This window comes from Seriola dumerili, unplaced genomic scaffold, assembly GCF_002260705.1.
Source record: "Seriola dumerili isolate Sdu_G_001 unplaced genomic scaffold, Sdu_1.0 BDQW01000073.1, whole genome shotgun sequence".
Classification (NCBI taxonomy): Eukaryota; Metazoa; Chordata; class Actinopteri; order Carangiformes; family Carangidae; genus Seriola; species Seriola dumerili.
In genome coordinates this window covers 3,163,546-3,177,544 of record NW_019174328.1, presented here as the reverse complement: position 1 = coordinate 3,177,544, position 13,999 = coordinate 3,163,546, and the positions used below count along the sequence as shown (strand labels likewise).

The 13,999-nt window shown below is 44.9% G+C and overlaps 1 protein-coding gene across 1 annotated transcript in view; it reads left to right on the top strand.

The window, feature by feature from the left end:
- The window catches only part of adgra1 (adhesion G protein-coupled receptor A1), a 103,298-nt gene that overhangs the window by 43,499 nt on the left and 45,800 nt on the right, over window positions 1-13,999 (top strand). The window contains exons 3-4 of the mRNA XM_022743806.1: window positions 9,922-10,132; window positions 10,627-10,835. Coding sequence (XP_022599527.1) covers window positions 9,922-10,132; window positions 10,627-10,835 — 420 coding nt within the window. The remainder of the gene's footprint in view (window positions 1-9,921; window positions 10,133-10,626; window positions 10,836-13,999) is intronic.

Sequence of the window (13,999 nt, the reverse complement as noted above, 5' to 3'; positions counted from 1 at the left end):
TATATCTCCAGCTATGACTGTGTAAAGAAACACACCCTTTATTGACTTTACAAAATGTGGAGGCTAGAATTTTAATAGAGCCAATCTTAAATGACTAAACACAGTGGGCGAAAGCTGTGTGCTGGGAGGGTTTGGTGAACAGGCTTATTCTTGTTTTTCTGGATTCATCCTGTTAATCTGTTCTCAGAGATGTTTCTGTTACTCCTCTCTTTTGTCTTTGTATGTGTGCTCCATGAAGAACTGTACATGTTTGGAGCTCTAGGTGTCATAAATGCATCGTCGCAGACCTCATGCAGTAATATCAGACACGCAGAGACAAACAGTATGGGAGCGTAATAAACAGCCCGTTGGCCTGGGAATGAGTTTGTCACTTCTGCCAGTGAGTTCATCATCAGCCCGATGAGATAAAGATGACCACCAAAGCCATTACAGTTTTATTTGGTGCAGTTGAAGGATTAGTGGGAAGGGATTAATATGGTAAAAGGAGGCCATAAATATACGGCACTCTCCTTTCCTTTTCCTGCGCTTTAATTTCCCTCCCAGATCTGCTAGATTTGCCCTGGGAATGCCCAAGGGCATTTTCCAGACATTTAAATGAGAGAACAGGCCATTTAAGACAATCAGATCTCTAGACAATGCTAATGGTAGCTTGAATACATCTAAGCTAAGTGATGCCTCTTTTTGAATTCTCATATGTGCATAATTAAAATTGCTGTGTGATGATGATTTGCCATGTAATGTTCTCAACACAGCCTTGGGGCTTTTTTACCACACCATTGTGTGATGGATTTCATGTTGTTGTGTTTGTCCTGGCTGACAGGTCATGTGTGTGTGTGTGTGTGTGTGTGTGTCTGTGTCTGTGTGTGTGTGTGTGTGTGTCTGTGAGATTGGTTCACTGCCTCCCCCTCTGCTGCAGGGTTCAGCTGGAAGCAGTCAGCTTGTTGCATCATCTACCACGGTGATGGGACCGTAGAAGCCCCATTATGCTGTTTAGCCGTGTGTGCGTGGAGGTGATTCATCTCTAGAGCTTTGTTTCTCTCTCCTCTGCATGATTCGTCTTTGGTATGCAGACTGCGACGACCCCTCGACCCCGCGCGCGCGTCTCATTCGTTTACACAACAGCAGGTGTGGAGATGGCGATGCGAGGGACGATACGGTCTGCAGCTCAACACCACTGTGTAGGAGAAATCCTATAGAGCTGCTGCCTGTGTTGAATTATCATTAATGAGCAGACCTCTCCATAGCTTGCATCATAATGATCAGAGGAAAATGCAATATTTACACTTTCCTGGGAGTTGATCAGATCACATGTAAAAATGTAATTACATCACTTTTTTTTTTTTTTAAATCTTTGAAATCTTAACAGTTTGATCTTTTCTAAAAGGAGGTTGAGGCGGTAGTTAATCATGTTCCCAAGTGGTCTTGGTTTCCACTCAGCCATCCCACTGTAGCATGTTGCACTCCCCACAGTCATGCATATTCATGTGTACCCATGTTGATATAAAGGCACTTAACACATGAAGCACCCCCCCACCCCCACCCCCTACCCACCTCCTATGCCACTGCGGAGGGAAATTGTTAAGTCACACAGATTCATCAGCAGGTTACCATGGAGACACCTGGGCAGCACTGGCTATACCTTCTTGCCACTGAATCATAAATGGGAGCGAAGACTACGGGCCAACATATCTCAGTGGTTATTACCATCAGCTAATACACACTATACATCATGTGAAGGAGACAAGATGCACATCTCAACTCCCCTGTGCATCTGCGTGTGTGTGTGTGTGTGTGTGTGTGTGTGTGTGTGTGTGTGTGTGTTTGTGTGTGTTTGTGTTACAGCAATTGGATTCATTACAGCATGAATGTCAGCTGTTAGGGTTACACTCTGCAGTGTAATTATTTCATTCCAGTTAATTTGTTGAGTCAATTTTTCCCTCAAACTGCAAACTGTTTGATGGCATATGTTTATGAGATCAATACTCAGTCTTGGCTCGCCAAAACCGAGAGATTGTCATAAACACCGCACACGCAGAAAATCAAATAGCGACTGAAAAGTAATTGAATGATTCAATCTGCGAAGCGCACACATCAGTTCACATTCATTTCACCTCCGAGCTGAATCTCAAATTACAATCTGAAAAGGCCCTAAAGAGACTGCAGTTGTTCTACACTACCCCCCCTCTCCCTTCAAATGGAGATCTTCTTTAATCATGTGGTTCGAGTGGAATACACACTTTGTGGTTAAAGCTGCGGCTCTGATTGCGGTGCGAGTGACATTTGATATTTGTACAATACAGTTAGAGACGCGGTGTCTCGTCTTTTCCGTATTGGACTGATGACTGAAAATAAGTAAAGGTTAACCTGGCAGTAACTGAAAACACAGCTCATAGATGGACTGAATTAAGGGGGGGTTGGGCAATTATACACTTATCCATCGAGCGGTCCAAATAGAGAGGACAGGACCCTGCAGCCTAATCCGAAGTTATGACTGTGTTTCACCTCTCGGGCAGGCCCAGCACACCCACTTTGTGTGATAGCCAACTGTTATTGCTGCACCAAATGACCGCCCATTAATCCTGTCTCCCTGCAGCTGAATCAAACTTGAGAAGCGTGAGTGTGGGAGAGAAGATGTGGTGACAGTAAAGCACAACCTGGACTGACTCCAAAAGGACTGTACGACTGTGTGTGTGTGTGTGTGTGTGTGTGTGTGTGTGTCTGCGTGTGCATGTGAGTGCGTGTAATCCTTATTCAGCCTCAGGTGAAAAGGTACGTTGTTATGGACCGGATGCTGACTGCTTTTCTTGGGATTCCAGTCATGGCAAATCAGTCTTATTCACAAACAGGCCAATTATAACTGGTTCAGCAGTACTGAGAGTGAGCATGTTGGTGAATAAACAGGTAATGAATGGTTTAGAGTGAATGAATACATGAATAGATAAAAGGCTCAGGGTTTGGCTCTCTTTGAAGGCGCTTGCAGGAAAGTCGTTTCTTCAACTTACATGGACAAGAACATCAAGGTTATTTACTTAATGACGCGTCCAAACTCTTATTCGGAGAATGTGTTTTCAACATCACTATCTCACAGCACTACATAGATATCAGACATTTGTTTTACATTCAACCGCTCAGCAGAGAGCAAACTTGTCACTGAGATACAATCCTTTGAAGTCTCCAGCTTCTGTGTCAGCGGAACTGGAATCTAACATTAATGTAAATTTAAGACCGATAACTAAGACATGTCTCTCCTCAAAGACGATACAGATTAGAACAACCTGTGCAGCTGCATTGATCTCATCCGCGCTTGTCATCATTGTTCTTTCACTATTTTTCATGGATGTAGCTGCTCTTGGCTCCGGCGCAGGAAGATTACATTCCCATTCTTAATCAGGCCAACGAAGCTCAGATTGGCTTCGTTATTTTCCATCTAAGAATCGACCGTCTGTGGACACAAAAGCAGACCTCTGTGAATCACTGCAAAAAATGGAAAAGTGGAACCAGGCTAACACAGTGGAGGTCAGTCTGTGTTGCTCACTGTGGTAAACAAGACCAGGTCAAAACCTAGTATATGGCTGGTATGTGTATAGTCGGTGTTATTGAGGAAGTACTTGAAAGCTGTTACAGCTGTAAACAACTGACATCATTGCGTCATATTTGCACTCTACCTAGCGTCAGCCGGTTTTATCCCTTCATCTGTTTGCTTCTCTCCTACACCCTGTGCTCACATATACAGTATTTCAATACGGCTGAATTCTCGGTAAAGCTGTTGTTGTTGTCTAGTTCACATGCGTTTCTGTTTCTGTCGTCAGACAACGGAAGTAGTGACTGCAGTGTGGTCCATTAAGACTACATATTAACTCCCACGCCATTTCCAAGCTGCTCTGCTACCGCTACAGCCCTGATTTTATAACTGCAACACCATCTGACAAAATCACCAAACACAAGTTAAAGACAAAGACTGTGCTGTGATTTGAATGAATGATCACTCAGAGAGAAAGTTAGAAGCAACAGAATATCTTCTCATTTTGTCTCTGTCTTAGAACACAGCCTGTGCAAGCTCAAACTGCTGCTCCGCCTCTCTGCCCATCACTGTAGTAGACACAGAGCTCAAGAGGAAGTACTGGTGACTGTCTAAGTAGCTAAGGTTTGTCGCTAGGTCGTTTTTTTTTGATAAAAAGTCTCTAAATCTAGTGACAAATGTGTCAAGCTGGCGACCCTGCAGACTGTAAACACTTCATAATGGAAACTGTTTTTCACCAGTTCATTTTGAAACAGCAACAGCCAATGGGGGAACTCCAGCACTCGGCCGGCTGACCAGTGATGTAACTTCATCACGCAACCATCACTTAGTCATTTAGCTGCAACAGCTGACTCAGCATGGCGGTGTGAGTTGGGGAGAAGGTGATGGTGCAGCAGCGGAGGTGAAGATTCTGTTGAAGTTGAGATTAGTTGAGACAGAACGGGTCAGGGATGTCACGCTAACATAAATCTGGTAGTCGGTACAACTACCAATGAAATTGATACCAAATTCGATACCACATCATGAAACAGAAAACAACACAGGCTGCTGCACACGTGTGCTATTTCATATGACTAAAACCTTATTTCATTGTTGAACCCCTCCTTGCCCCTCTCCCTCTCTCTCTCTCCCTCTCTCTCTCTCTCTCTCTCTCAGACACACACACAAACACATTACCAACAGACCGGGTAAAAATAACAACGCATACTTGTTTATTTGCATATAGAGCAGGGGAGTGAGCCCCGATCACACGTGGTCTCTCCAGACGCATGTGGCGATGCATTTTAATGCAAAGTGTGAAATGACGTACTTACAGCTGTCCACTTGTGATCGGATCGCCTTAGACATATGTTAATGCCAGGTCGAAACAGGGCCAGGGAGACGCCTGGCCAATCTGTGGCTGCCCCCCCCCACCCCACCCCACCCCACCCCCATCTGGGCACGTTGTCCAGTAGCGGTCAGATGTGACGTCTCACTCTCAAGAGAACTTCCTAAATAACTATAGTTTGTTATGAAATAATTACATTGAATACAGATGTGTTGTCCTGATGCCCAGGTGACTACAATGACACCAAACAGTGTTTTTCTCTAAACACATTCGTCTATGGGTGACAGGTCTACCCTTGGTTCCGTCTGTCCAAAAGTGATGTTGGATTCCCTTTCCTTATTAATCCCATCTTGATATGTTGTTCCATGTTGGTTGAAAGAAAGTTCTAGAGGTTAATCAGCGGTGAAAGCAGGGCAGCAGCCCCCTGCTGCTGCAGGGGCCCGTGGACTCTCCTGTGGCTGTCCGGGGCCATTAGCAGTTGCTTGTCTTATCTCTGCTTCCTCCAAAAAGGTCTCGGATTATAATTGTCATGTACAGATATTGCATGATCTTTTATCTTAAAAATGCTCACATTGGACGTAAAAAGAAAAAAAACATTTAACACAATGTTTTTCAGAATACCAACATTCTGTCTGGCTTTAAGGAAGCTTTCCATATACTGTGTTCCTTTCACTGTGGATGAATTCACAGAGCTCACTCTGAACAGTTTTCAGTTGAACTACTTTCTATCCACTTGTTGCATCTCAAGTTTCATATAGATATATATATATATATATAGATATAGATATATATATGTATATATATATATCTGTACATGAAACAGAAAGTGCGTGGTCTGATACAGTGTTGAAGTAAGTTACAATATGTCGTGTTTTGATTTGGGTGAATTTACTCTTTAAGTATAAACGGGAGCTGTCTCAGACAAATGGAAAAATATATTTTTTTGTGTGTCCAAATTGTTTCTCATCATTACAGTGCTGCATGAAAATATGTTCTTTCAGGAGATGTTCTGTACCGAGTCACAGTCGCCTTTGCTTCACTAACAATGGGGATGTAGGCTACGTTGATGTGGCATCAGGAGACTAATGAGACAAACTCTTCTCATACATTTCTGTAAATGGAGGAAGCTGAAAATGGCGGATGAGGTTCTGCAGAGAGAGTCGTATATTAGCATTAATTACTGCTGAAAATCGGTGAATTTCCCTTCTAGGATCTGTTCTCTCTCAGACTTAGCTCCTTTTGGCTCATTATCAATCACCCTGCAGCTAATATATTAGTTATGCTTTTACACACAATGAATTCATTAATTTCTAATCCACAATGCCTTTTTAATCTAACAATGCTGTCCATCTGTTGCAGCCTCTTGAATGTTTTTGTTGAGGAAACCACCCTGTGATGTGACAGTTTGAGTCAAAGCTGACTGAGGAGAGTGTAGCTGACAGCTGAAGTGCAGCTCTGCCTCTCCAAAGAGCCTGAATTCCTGCTTCAAATCTGCTCAAACGGTCGCCCCACCCCAACTAACACAACCCTTCTGGAGGAAACAGACTCTTGTTGGCATGGCAACCATGTAGGACTGTTTAATTTCTCTTGATAAGTAATGCTAACAACACTACAGCATGGTAATGCTCAAGAGGAAAATGCCTTTTAAGCTTCAAACCGTGGCGATCGCTTCTGCAGAATGACGTGTCCTTTGTCAGTATTTTCATGTCAGGCAACGCAAATATGTTGAAACCTCTCTGGCAGCTCCAGCAGGGGCGTGTGTTTAAGCTCTTGCTAAATGTTACTTGTGGGCAAACTGATTTATTTTCAGGCTCTAAAGCATCATGGGTAGGAACGACCCCCTGAAGTCTCCTGATGTCTACCTATTTGTCATGGTCATTGTGTCTTTGACCACGTCTGCGCTGACAGGACTGCCAGTGATGACAAAAAAGAATTATGCAAATCTCCCATCATGCTCGTCAGCAGTTCTTCTCGGCTGGGGCCGAGCTCACCAAGCTGCCCTTTGAGCTAAATTCATTTCATTCATAGTTAATTTCCAAGTTGCCGCCTGCGCAAATAAATAAATTTATCTCACCCACAGATATATCTACAAAGGCACAGAGCTGTAGCTTTTTCTAATTTTGGATTATACAATAAAAACACACACGCACGCACACATACACTGGTGCTCTTAATTTTCACCTTTGTCTAAACGCATTCGGCAGTAATCCCCCTGTGAAATCAAGGAGCCATGTTTAAGCATGATGTTTACGCTGTGATTTGGTGGCTGCCCCGGGTCAAACACGGCTGTTGCGTTTTGCCCTGCAGGCTGTTTAGCAGTTTTATGCTTCTATCACGCAGGGCTGTGCATCAAGGAGCAGGTGGAGGAGGACGGAGGGAGGGAAGGCGGATGAGAGGGAACAGCCTGAAATAGGAGGTGACTGCTGACATTCACCTGGATGCCCTCTGTAAGGACAGGAATAAATGAAGGAAAAAAAGAAAAAAAAAAAGGAAAAGGAGAATGATCACCAGGCTGGAGCGAGAGATGGAGGGGAGTGCGCGATTATGGTTACTAAGGTTACAGCATGCTGCCCCGATGGAGAGGGAGGGGCTTGGAGGAAGGTCAGACGGCTGAGGTACATCCAGCTAAATCAACTCTGAAGTGTGAGGTCCCCGGTGGTGTTGGGGTTGAGGAAATGTAGCTGTTTAGGTTGCTCAGGAGGAACATAGATTGTAGCTTAGAACGAGACCTTGCACACACCGTGGCTTATAGCACACCCTCTGGGCTGCAAATCCCTTTGATACGCCACATAAAAGAGGATAAAAGATGTAGAAAGAGATGAGGAGACAAGTATATGAGATAAGATTTCTTTTTGTGAGTTGTACACTTTGAAAACACCCCCCATCCCCCCCACACCCACCCACCCCCCGGGGATGGAGGTCACCTGGCATACGCGCTGGCCGTATGAGAAAGGACCCCCTCGGATAGCGTGCTAGACCCGTGTTTTAACTCTCCCGATTGTCAAGAAGGTTCAAATCCTCTCTGACTCCGTCTCTGATGTCTGTATCCTGTGACGTCTTGGCAACAGACTGCCAAGCTTTGGCCGTTCAGAGAAAGGAAATGATGCAACATCATTTTCAAGGCAAGACTTCACCGCAGGATGAAAATCAATAGTCTTTCAAGAGTGAGTCAATACAGAAACTAATAGCCAACAAACCCGATGCTGTAGAATCACCTCCGGCTCCTCACATTTGGTGGCTGTAATGTAAAGTAATTGTGCTTAAGCACGCCGTTGCTCTTTGTCACATCTGTAGAATTGTTTTCAGGATAATAGAAGGACCAGGAGCATCAAAACAACCCAGACTGCAGCGTCTGAGGGGCCACAAAGCCCGTCAGCGCTCAGGGGGACCCACACGTTAACAAACACTACAACTCTGCAGCCGGCATTGGAAACATAAGAACGGACAACTGAGCACTTGTTTAACTTGATTAAGAAATTTGGCCATCTGTCTCCCAGACATTGATTGGGCCGAACGTCTGACTAAGCAGCTCCCCATTAACTGTAAGGGCACTTTATGGGCATCCACATTCATCTTGGCCAGGAAGTTTCCCTCCCCTGTAGGCTCAAAGTGCTGATCCTCTCGCACTGGAGGGTGACGTGATTGAAAGCTGAACAAAACAGACTTCATTTGGAAAGCGATCATTATCTTTATTATCAAGACATATCGTCTGCATTCGCCATTAACACCGTTTGCCATTAAGGGTCAGTGACCGGATAAATATTTGGGGACCTTCTGTGTTTTTTGGGTCTTCCTAGAAATCTGTTCTCGGTGCACAAATGTGTTAATTGCCTCGACTGTTATGTTCATTTGAAAGAGCAGCTTCCGTGTAATCACTTCTTAATAAATCAACAAAAAGAGGATGCCAATCTGTCTGGTGCTCTTCAGTGTTTCATGCTGTGATGAAGGTCTCTGACCAGGAGGTCAGCACATTCCAACAGAGGCAGTGTGTGTAGAAGCCTTTTCCTTTTGAACCTCCTGTTTATTTGCCTTCGGAAAGTCCACTCTAGTTCCATTTCTCTATTTTTATTCATGAAATATTGAACACATAAGAGCCTGAACGTTTCAATCAGCTGAGCGGATGCATGGAGTTGAATGTGCGGCCATATGTGTGGGTCTTACACGCTGACTGTGTCACTTTGGAAGCTTTTCTATGATTAAACTTGATCTTTCAGCGGGGTTAAGTGCAGCCTGCCCTGTAAGAGCGGCGAGTCCACACACCCTTGAGCAACATTTCTGTCCACCAGGGGCATCCATTCACTAAACCCTGAGCTGTGCCAAAAGTTCCTGCAGCTGTTATCATGAGGCTCCAAAAAGGCTGGGTCCTGATTTCAGCTCAGATTCTCTTGGGACAGGAGAGGCAGACACTTCTGACTGCTCATATGTTATTAGTTCAGTATGTAAAATTATTATTCATAGGTCATAACACATCAGAGGAATTGTGGAGCTTCAATGCAGCTCTGGTGGGATTTTTGGCTGCACGGGGGATTGTTGTTGTTTTTTTTGTTTTTTTTTTCTTTTCTTTTTTTTTTTTTTTGCAGTTACAGCAATAAAAAGCAACTTTACAGGATCAGTTTGGACTCACATGGACTCAAAGATGGCGCGTGTCTACACCTTGATATTCCCAAGCCATGCCTTTCTCCCAGAACCCCCCCTCCCCCCTTTTTTTTTTTCCCCAAAAAAATGTTGCCAGGGATGTTTTTTTTCTCTGTTGTTTATAGTTGGTGAAAAGAAGATAAAGTCAGACCGGTTGTCTCTTTAAATCAAGCTGCAGTGTTGATGTGCCCTCAAGCTGAAATGGTAAGAACCATTTCCACCTCTGCGGCAGGGAGCCTGACCAAATAGGCGCACTAGAGCGCTTCAAACGTGATTCTCATTCCCTTGGTCACTTGTGGTCTATGGTCGCTTCCACTCATGGAGAGGAAAGCAATTTGCCTGTCTTTTCTATGGGAGTTTGTTTTTTTTTTCTTTCCTGCGCATCTCGGATACATTATTTAATTTTTATTTTCCTCTCTTTTTTTTGTTCCATCCGCAGAACTCAGTGGCAGTCGCCTCAATCCATTTACCGCTGGCTGGTACGCCTATCTCCTCCTCTGCGCTGCAATCTGTTGATAACTCCACTTGCAAGCTGCAGTTCATTGTGTTTCGCAATGGGAAACTCTTTCCTTGCACAGGGAATTCGTCAAATCTCGCAGACGATGGGAAGCGTAGGAGCGTTTCAACACCAGTTGCTTTCACCAAATTAGGTAAGAGGAAATCCATTTTTATCATCATGCTTGTGATGTCAACGCTTGTACTGTAATGCCGACTCGGACTACATGCTTACACACACACACATACAGAGAGAGAGAGAGTGTGTGTATCAGCTTGTTCTGCGCAACAAGCTTCACAGCCTCCTGTGCACGTTGCCAAAAACAAAAATAAAAAACAAAATAAAGGGAAAACTCTTTGCTTTTTTTTTCATTTGAATGAACGTTCACATCACATTTTACTTTGAAAGCTGCTTTATGATTCCATTTGAGATTAAAGTTTACCCACAACACTTCACACAACTGTCTGACACTTGAGTAACGCCATAGATAATGTGTGTGTGCGTGTTGTGCGTGCAGGAGTTTATGTGTGAATGTGCGCGTGCCATGTCCACGCTTCCTTTTTTTTTTTCTTTTTTTTTTTTTTTGCCACATGCACTTACAGACTTTCCACTTGGTTTCCCTAATTGAATGTGTTGCTTTTCTTGCAGATGGGTGCAGCCTCGGGAGCGCCGTGCACTCCGTTACTATCGCTCTCAGGCACTTCGCACTGGGTGTAGACCCCACCGCAGCCTATTGGGATTTTGACCTGCTGGATGGACACGGTGGCTGGAGGGCAGAGGGCTGCCACATAACAGGCTCCGGGGGCAACACGACCACCATTCATTGCACCCATCATAATAACTTTGCTGTGCTAATGGTGAGTAGTCTACTGTGTGGTATACCAGTGTCATTCATTTTAGCACACCCATGCCCCCCCACATAACGTGTCTCCCACTGCTTAGGGCCTGTTATGGATCAAATGCATCTTTCAGCTTTCACCACGGAATAGATGGAGTCACGTGTTTTAAGAAGCACTTCATGCAGGGACCTTTAAAAGCTTCCCTTATTGTTGCCCCTTCAGCAGAGGGGAAGGATTTGTCAAATGCGCTACGGGGATTTATTGGCTTTGGAGTATGCGCCACGCTAAATTCCCCCCTATATCCTGGAAATGAGAAGTTGCGTGTTGTTGTATAGTCTGCCACCTTTTCCCGAAAAGCAGCACAGCAGCTGAAATAGAAGCGATGCTCAGGAGAAGGAGCGCCTTGTCAGGAGCTATTCGCCTCCGAGCGCATGTGGTGTGCTAATTGGTTGCAACCATCAGCCGAGCAAAAATGTTGGACTGTGAAACATAGCAGCGTTTCTTCTTCTTCTGTGTCGCTCAACCTGGTCTCGACGCCGCCGAGATGCCTTCCACTGACGACGTCCCCCCGTTCAAAGTGATTTCATGAGGATAATACCAAAAGCGCAATGGCATCGCATCGCCCAGTCGCTCCATAGAGCCGCTGCGCCTGGTCCGCTTTTTTTGGATGAAAAGAAATCCTCCGGATGTTTACCGAAGAGTGGGATTCGTTAGACTGGGAGGTCAGTTTTCAGTAGAGCATGAAAAGTGTTGTGCTTGAGATGTCGGTGCTTTCCGAGTTGCCTTTTTTTTTTTTTTTTTACCTGCATATTTTATGAAGCCGCTGTTCAATTCCGCTGTTGTTCGTGTGTGGAAATGAGCTGGCTCGAAAAAAGCCGCATAGGAATGAGAAAGAGTGGGGTACAGAGGGGGGAAAGCGGCGTACAAAGAAAAAAAAAAAAGACATGGGGTGCTCAGAGGGAGAGAGTGGGATGTCTGTGGAGAATACTAAGCTGTTGTCAGATGGAGAGCAGATGTCAGATTGTCATTGTGCATGTATTTTTCTATCAAACACGGGGCTTGGGGAGGCGCGCCGTGAATGGGCACCTTGTGGTTGTCAGAGAGTGAAGCGAGGTCGGCGAATTTGTCTGATTTCGAGGCAGCAGATTAAAGATTTGAACTTCAGGACACGTCCGACAAGTAGAAGGCAGTCATAGCGATGGTTGTTAAGCCGTTACAGCAACGCTCACATTATGGTCTTAGGCGAGCGTTTGCGCCGGGGATTGCGCGTCTACTAATGCAGTCACCACACCCGCCTGGTCTCTGCAGTGCCCGAGAAAAGGACCCTTATTTACGGACTTGTGACATCATTCTCCTGTTGGCCTCATCTAAAACACTGTATGTTGCAACAATGACCCTTATAGCTGAGGGTGGCTTCTGCAAGTACTGGACCTGTTGCATAATCTTTTCACGTAAAACTGAGAGGAATTACTGGCTGACTGCAAGTTGAACATTTTTAATTTACAGTATTTATAAGTAAGGAGACTCCATGAGTGAGGCTCTGATCTGTAACTCCTGAAGTGAAAGCATTGAATTAACATTAAACCCCACAGCCTTTGTTTTTCTTTCTGCTCTAAAGGAGGACCAGGGTAACAAGTTGCAAAGTCTGCATGACCAAAGTTACATGTTTCAGCTGCTGTGACAATGTGGAAAAGACAGGTGACGGTGGTGCTCCTCTGTCCTGGGTGTTGAGTAGTGTTCAAGGCAGTCACATGAGTACATAACATAGCTCTGTCACCTTCCTTGTGTCTAAATGATACAGCTGAATTCCTTGTTAGATCAGTGGTCTGCAATATGCAGTGTAAGGATCCATCTCATGGTGCATCTGTGATGTTGAGCAAACTGACAGCCACAAAGCATGACAGCTTTGAAAGATGAATAATGCAACAAAATCATTTCAAAGAATATGAGTGGTGGTGGTGGTGGGGTGGGGGTGCCTGAAAGGCACAATGCAATATCTAATTCCTGTTGATCCAGACTCTTTTACATTCAGTTCAGATGAGGCTAGTGTGTGTGTGTGTGTGTGTGTGTGTATGTGTATGTGTGCAGTGCGTGGAGGTGATTAGTCTACAAATAGCATGACAACCCAACACAATTGTCCCTGGAAACTGAGGTTAGGGATATAAAAAGTACTTTAATGAGAATCTCTTTGAGTTGGCTCAGGAAGAATTACATGGTAGAGAATCTCCCTCCCCTGGCTTTGTGATCAGAATGCCAAATAACCGACTTAGGACAGAATCTGAGTGGAAAAACTCGACAGCCTCTAAAGCTTTTGTTGGAGCATATATTACACTCCCCCTGCTGTGGAGTTTTGAAAATTGATAAATGCATCATTTGGTTTTTCTCGCACTGGAAAGCAGGTCAATTACTGACCTGTTCCGCAGGAACTAGTGATACAGATTGTTTCAGATGTGGGTCAGGTAGTTGAACGACAGCATGCCTCTATGTTGGATTTTTTCCCCCCCTGCACTGAGCTGAACTTGAAGCTGTTAGAAAGCAGCCATTCCAGATTTCAGCACCAGGGACAGTTCCCATGCATTTCTCCGGCTCCCTCCTTCTGCCCCCACCCCCCACCCCACCCCACCTTCCCCCACCACCACCACCATTCTTCCTCCCGCAGGCCTGTGTCTGTCTGAAGGAAGGGCTGACTCACTCGTTTACAGCAATGCAGCCTCATCATCTGTCTTCATCACAATGACAAGCCTCAAACCCCCCATCCCCCAACCCCCCTTTTAACCCCCACCCCACCTCAAAGGTAGCTAATTCTCTTCATTTATTTATTAATTCATTCACTGAGGTGATAATGTAGATGAAGGAGTTCCTGCGTTTGATTGCTGCAACGCTCCAGACTGTTTAATATGCAGGAGCAGACCTTTAGAACGAGAGACACATGGAGGGGGTGGCTGGCTTTTGTAAGTATCCAATCATAACAAAGGCCCTAAGGCCACAGTCCAATAAGGGAAGAGCTGTTCACAGATGTATTCCCATACACTGTACAGGATATAATGAATATGTGAGGCAAGGTGGAAACCTGGAGACAGGAGGCTTCTCTGGTGAGGCTTTGCATCACAGTTACAGTGGAACAGGTGACCTGCTGCTTAAACATGGGAGCGTCTCATACAGTGTGGTTGTAGCCGTGGATG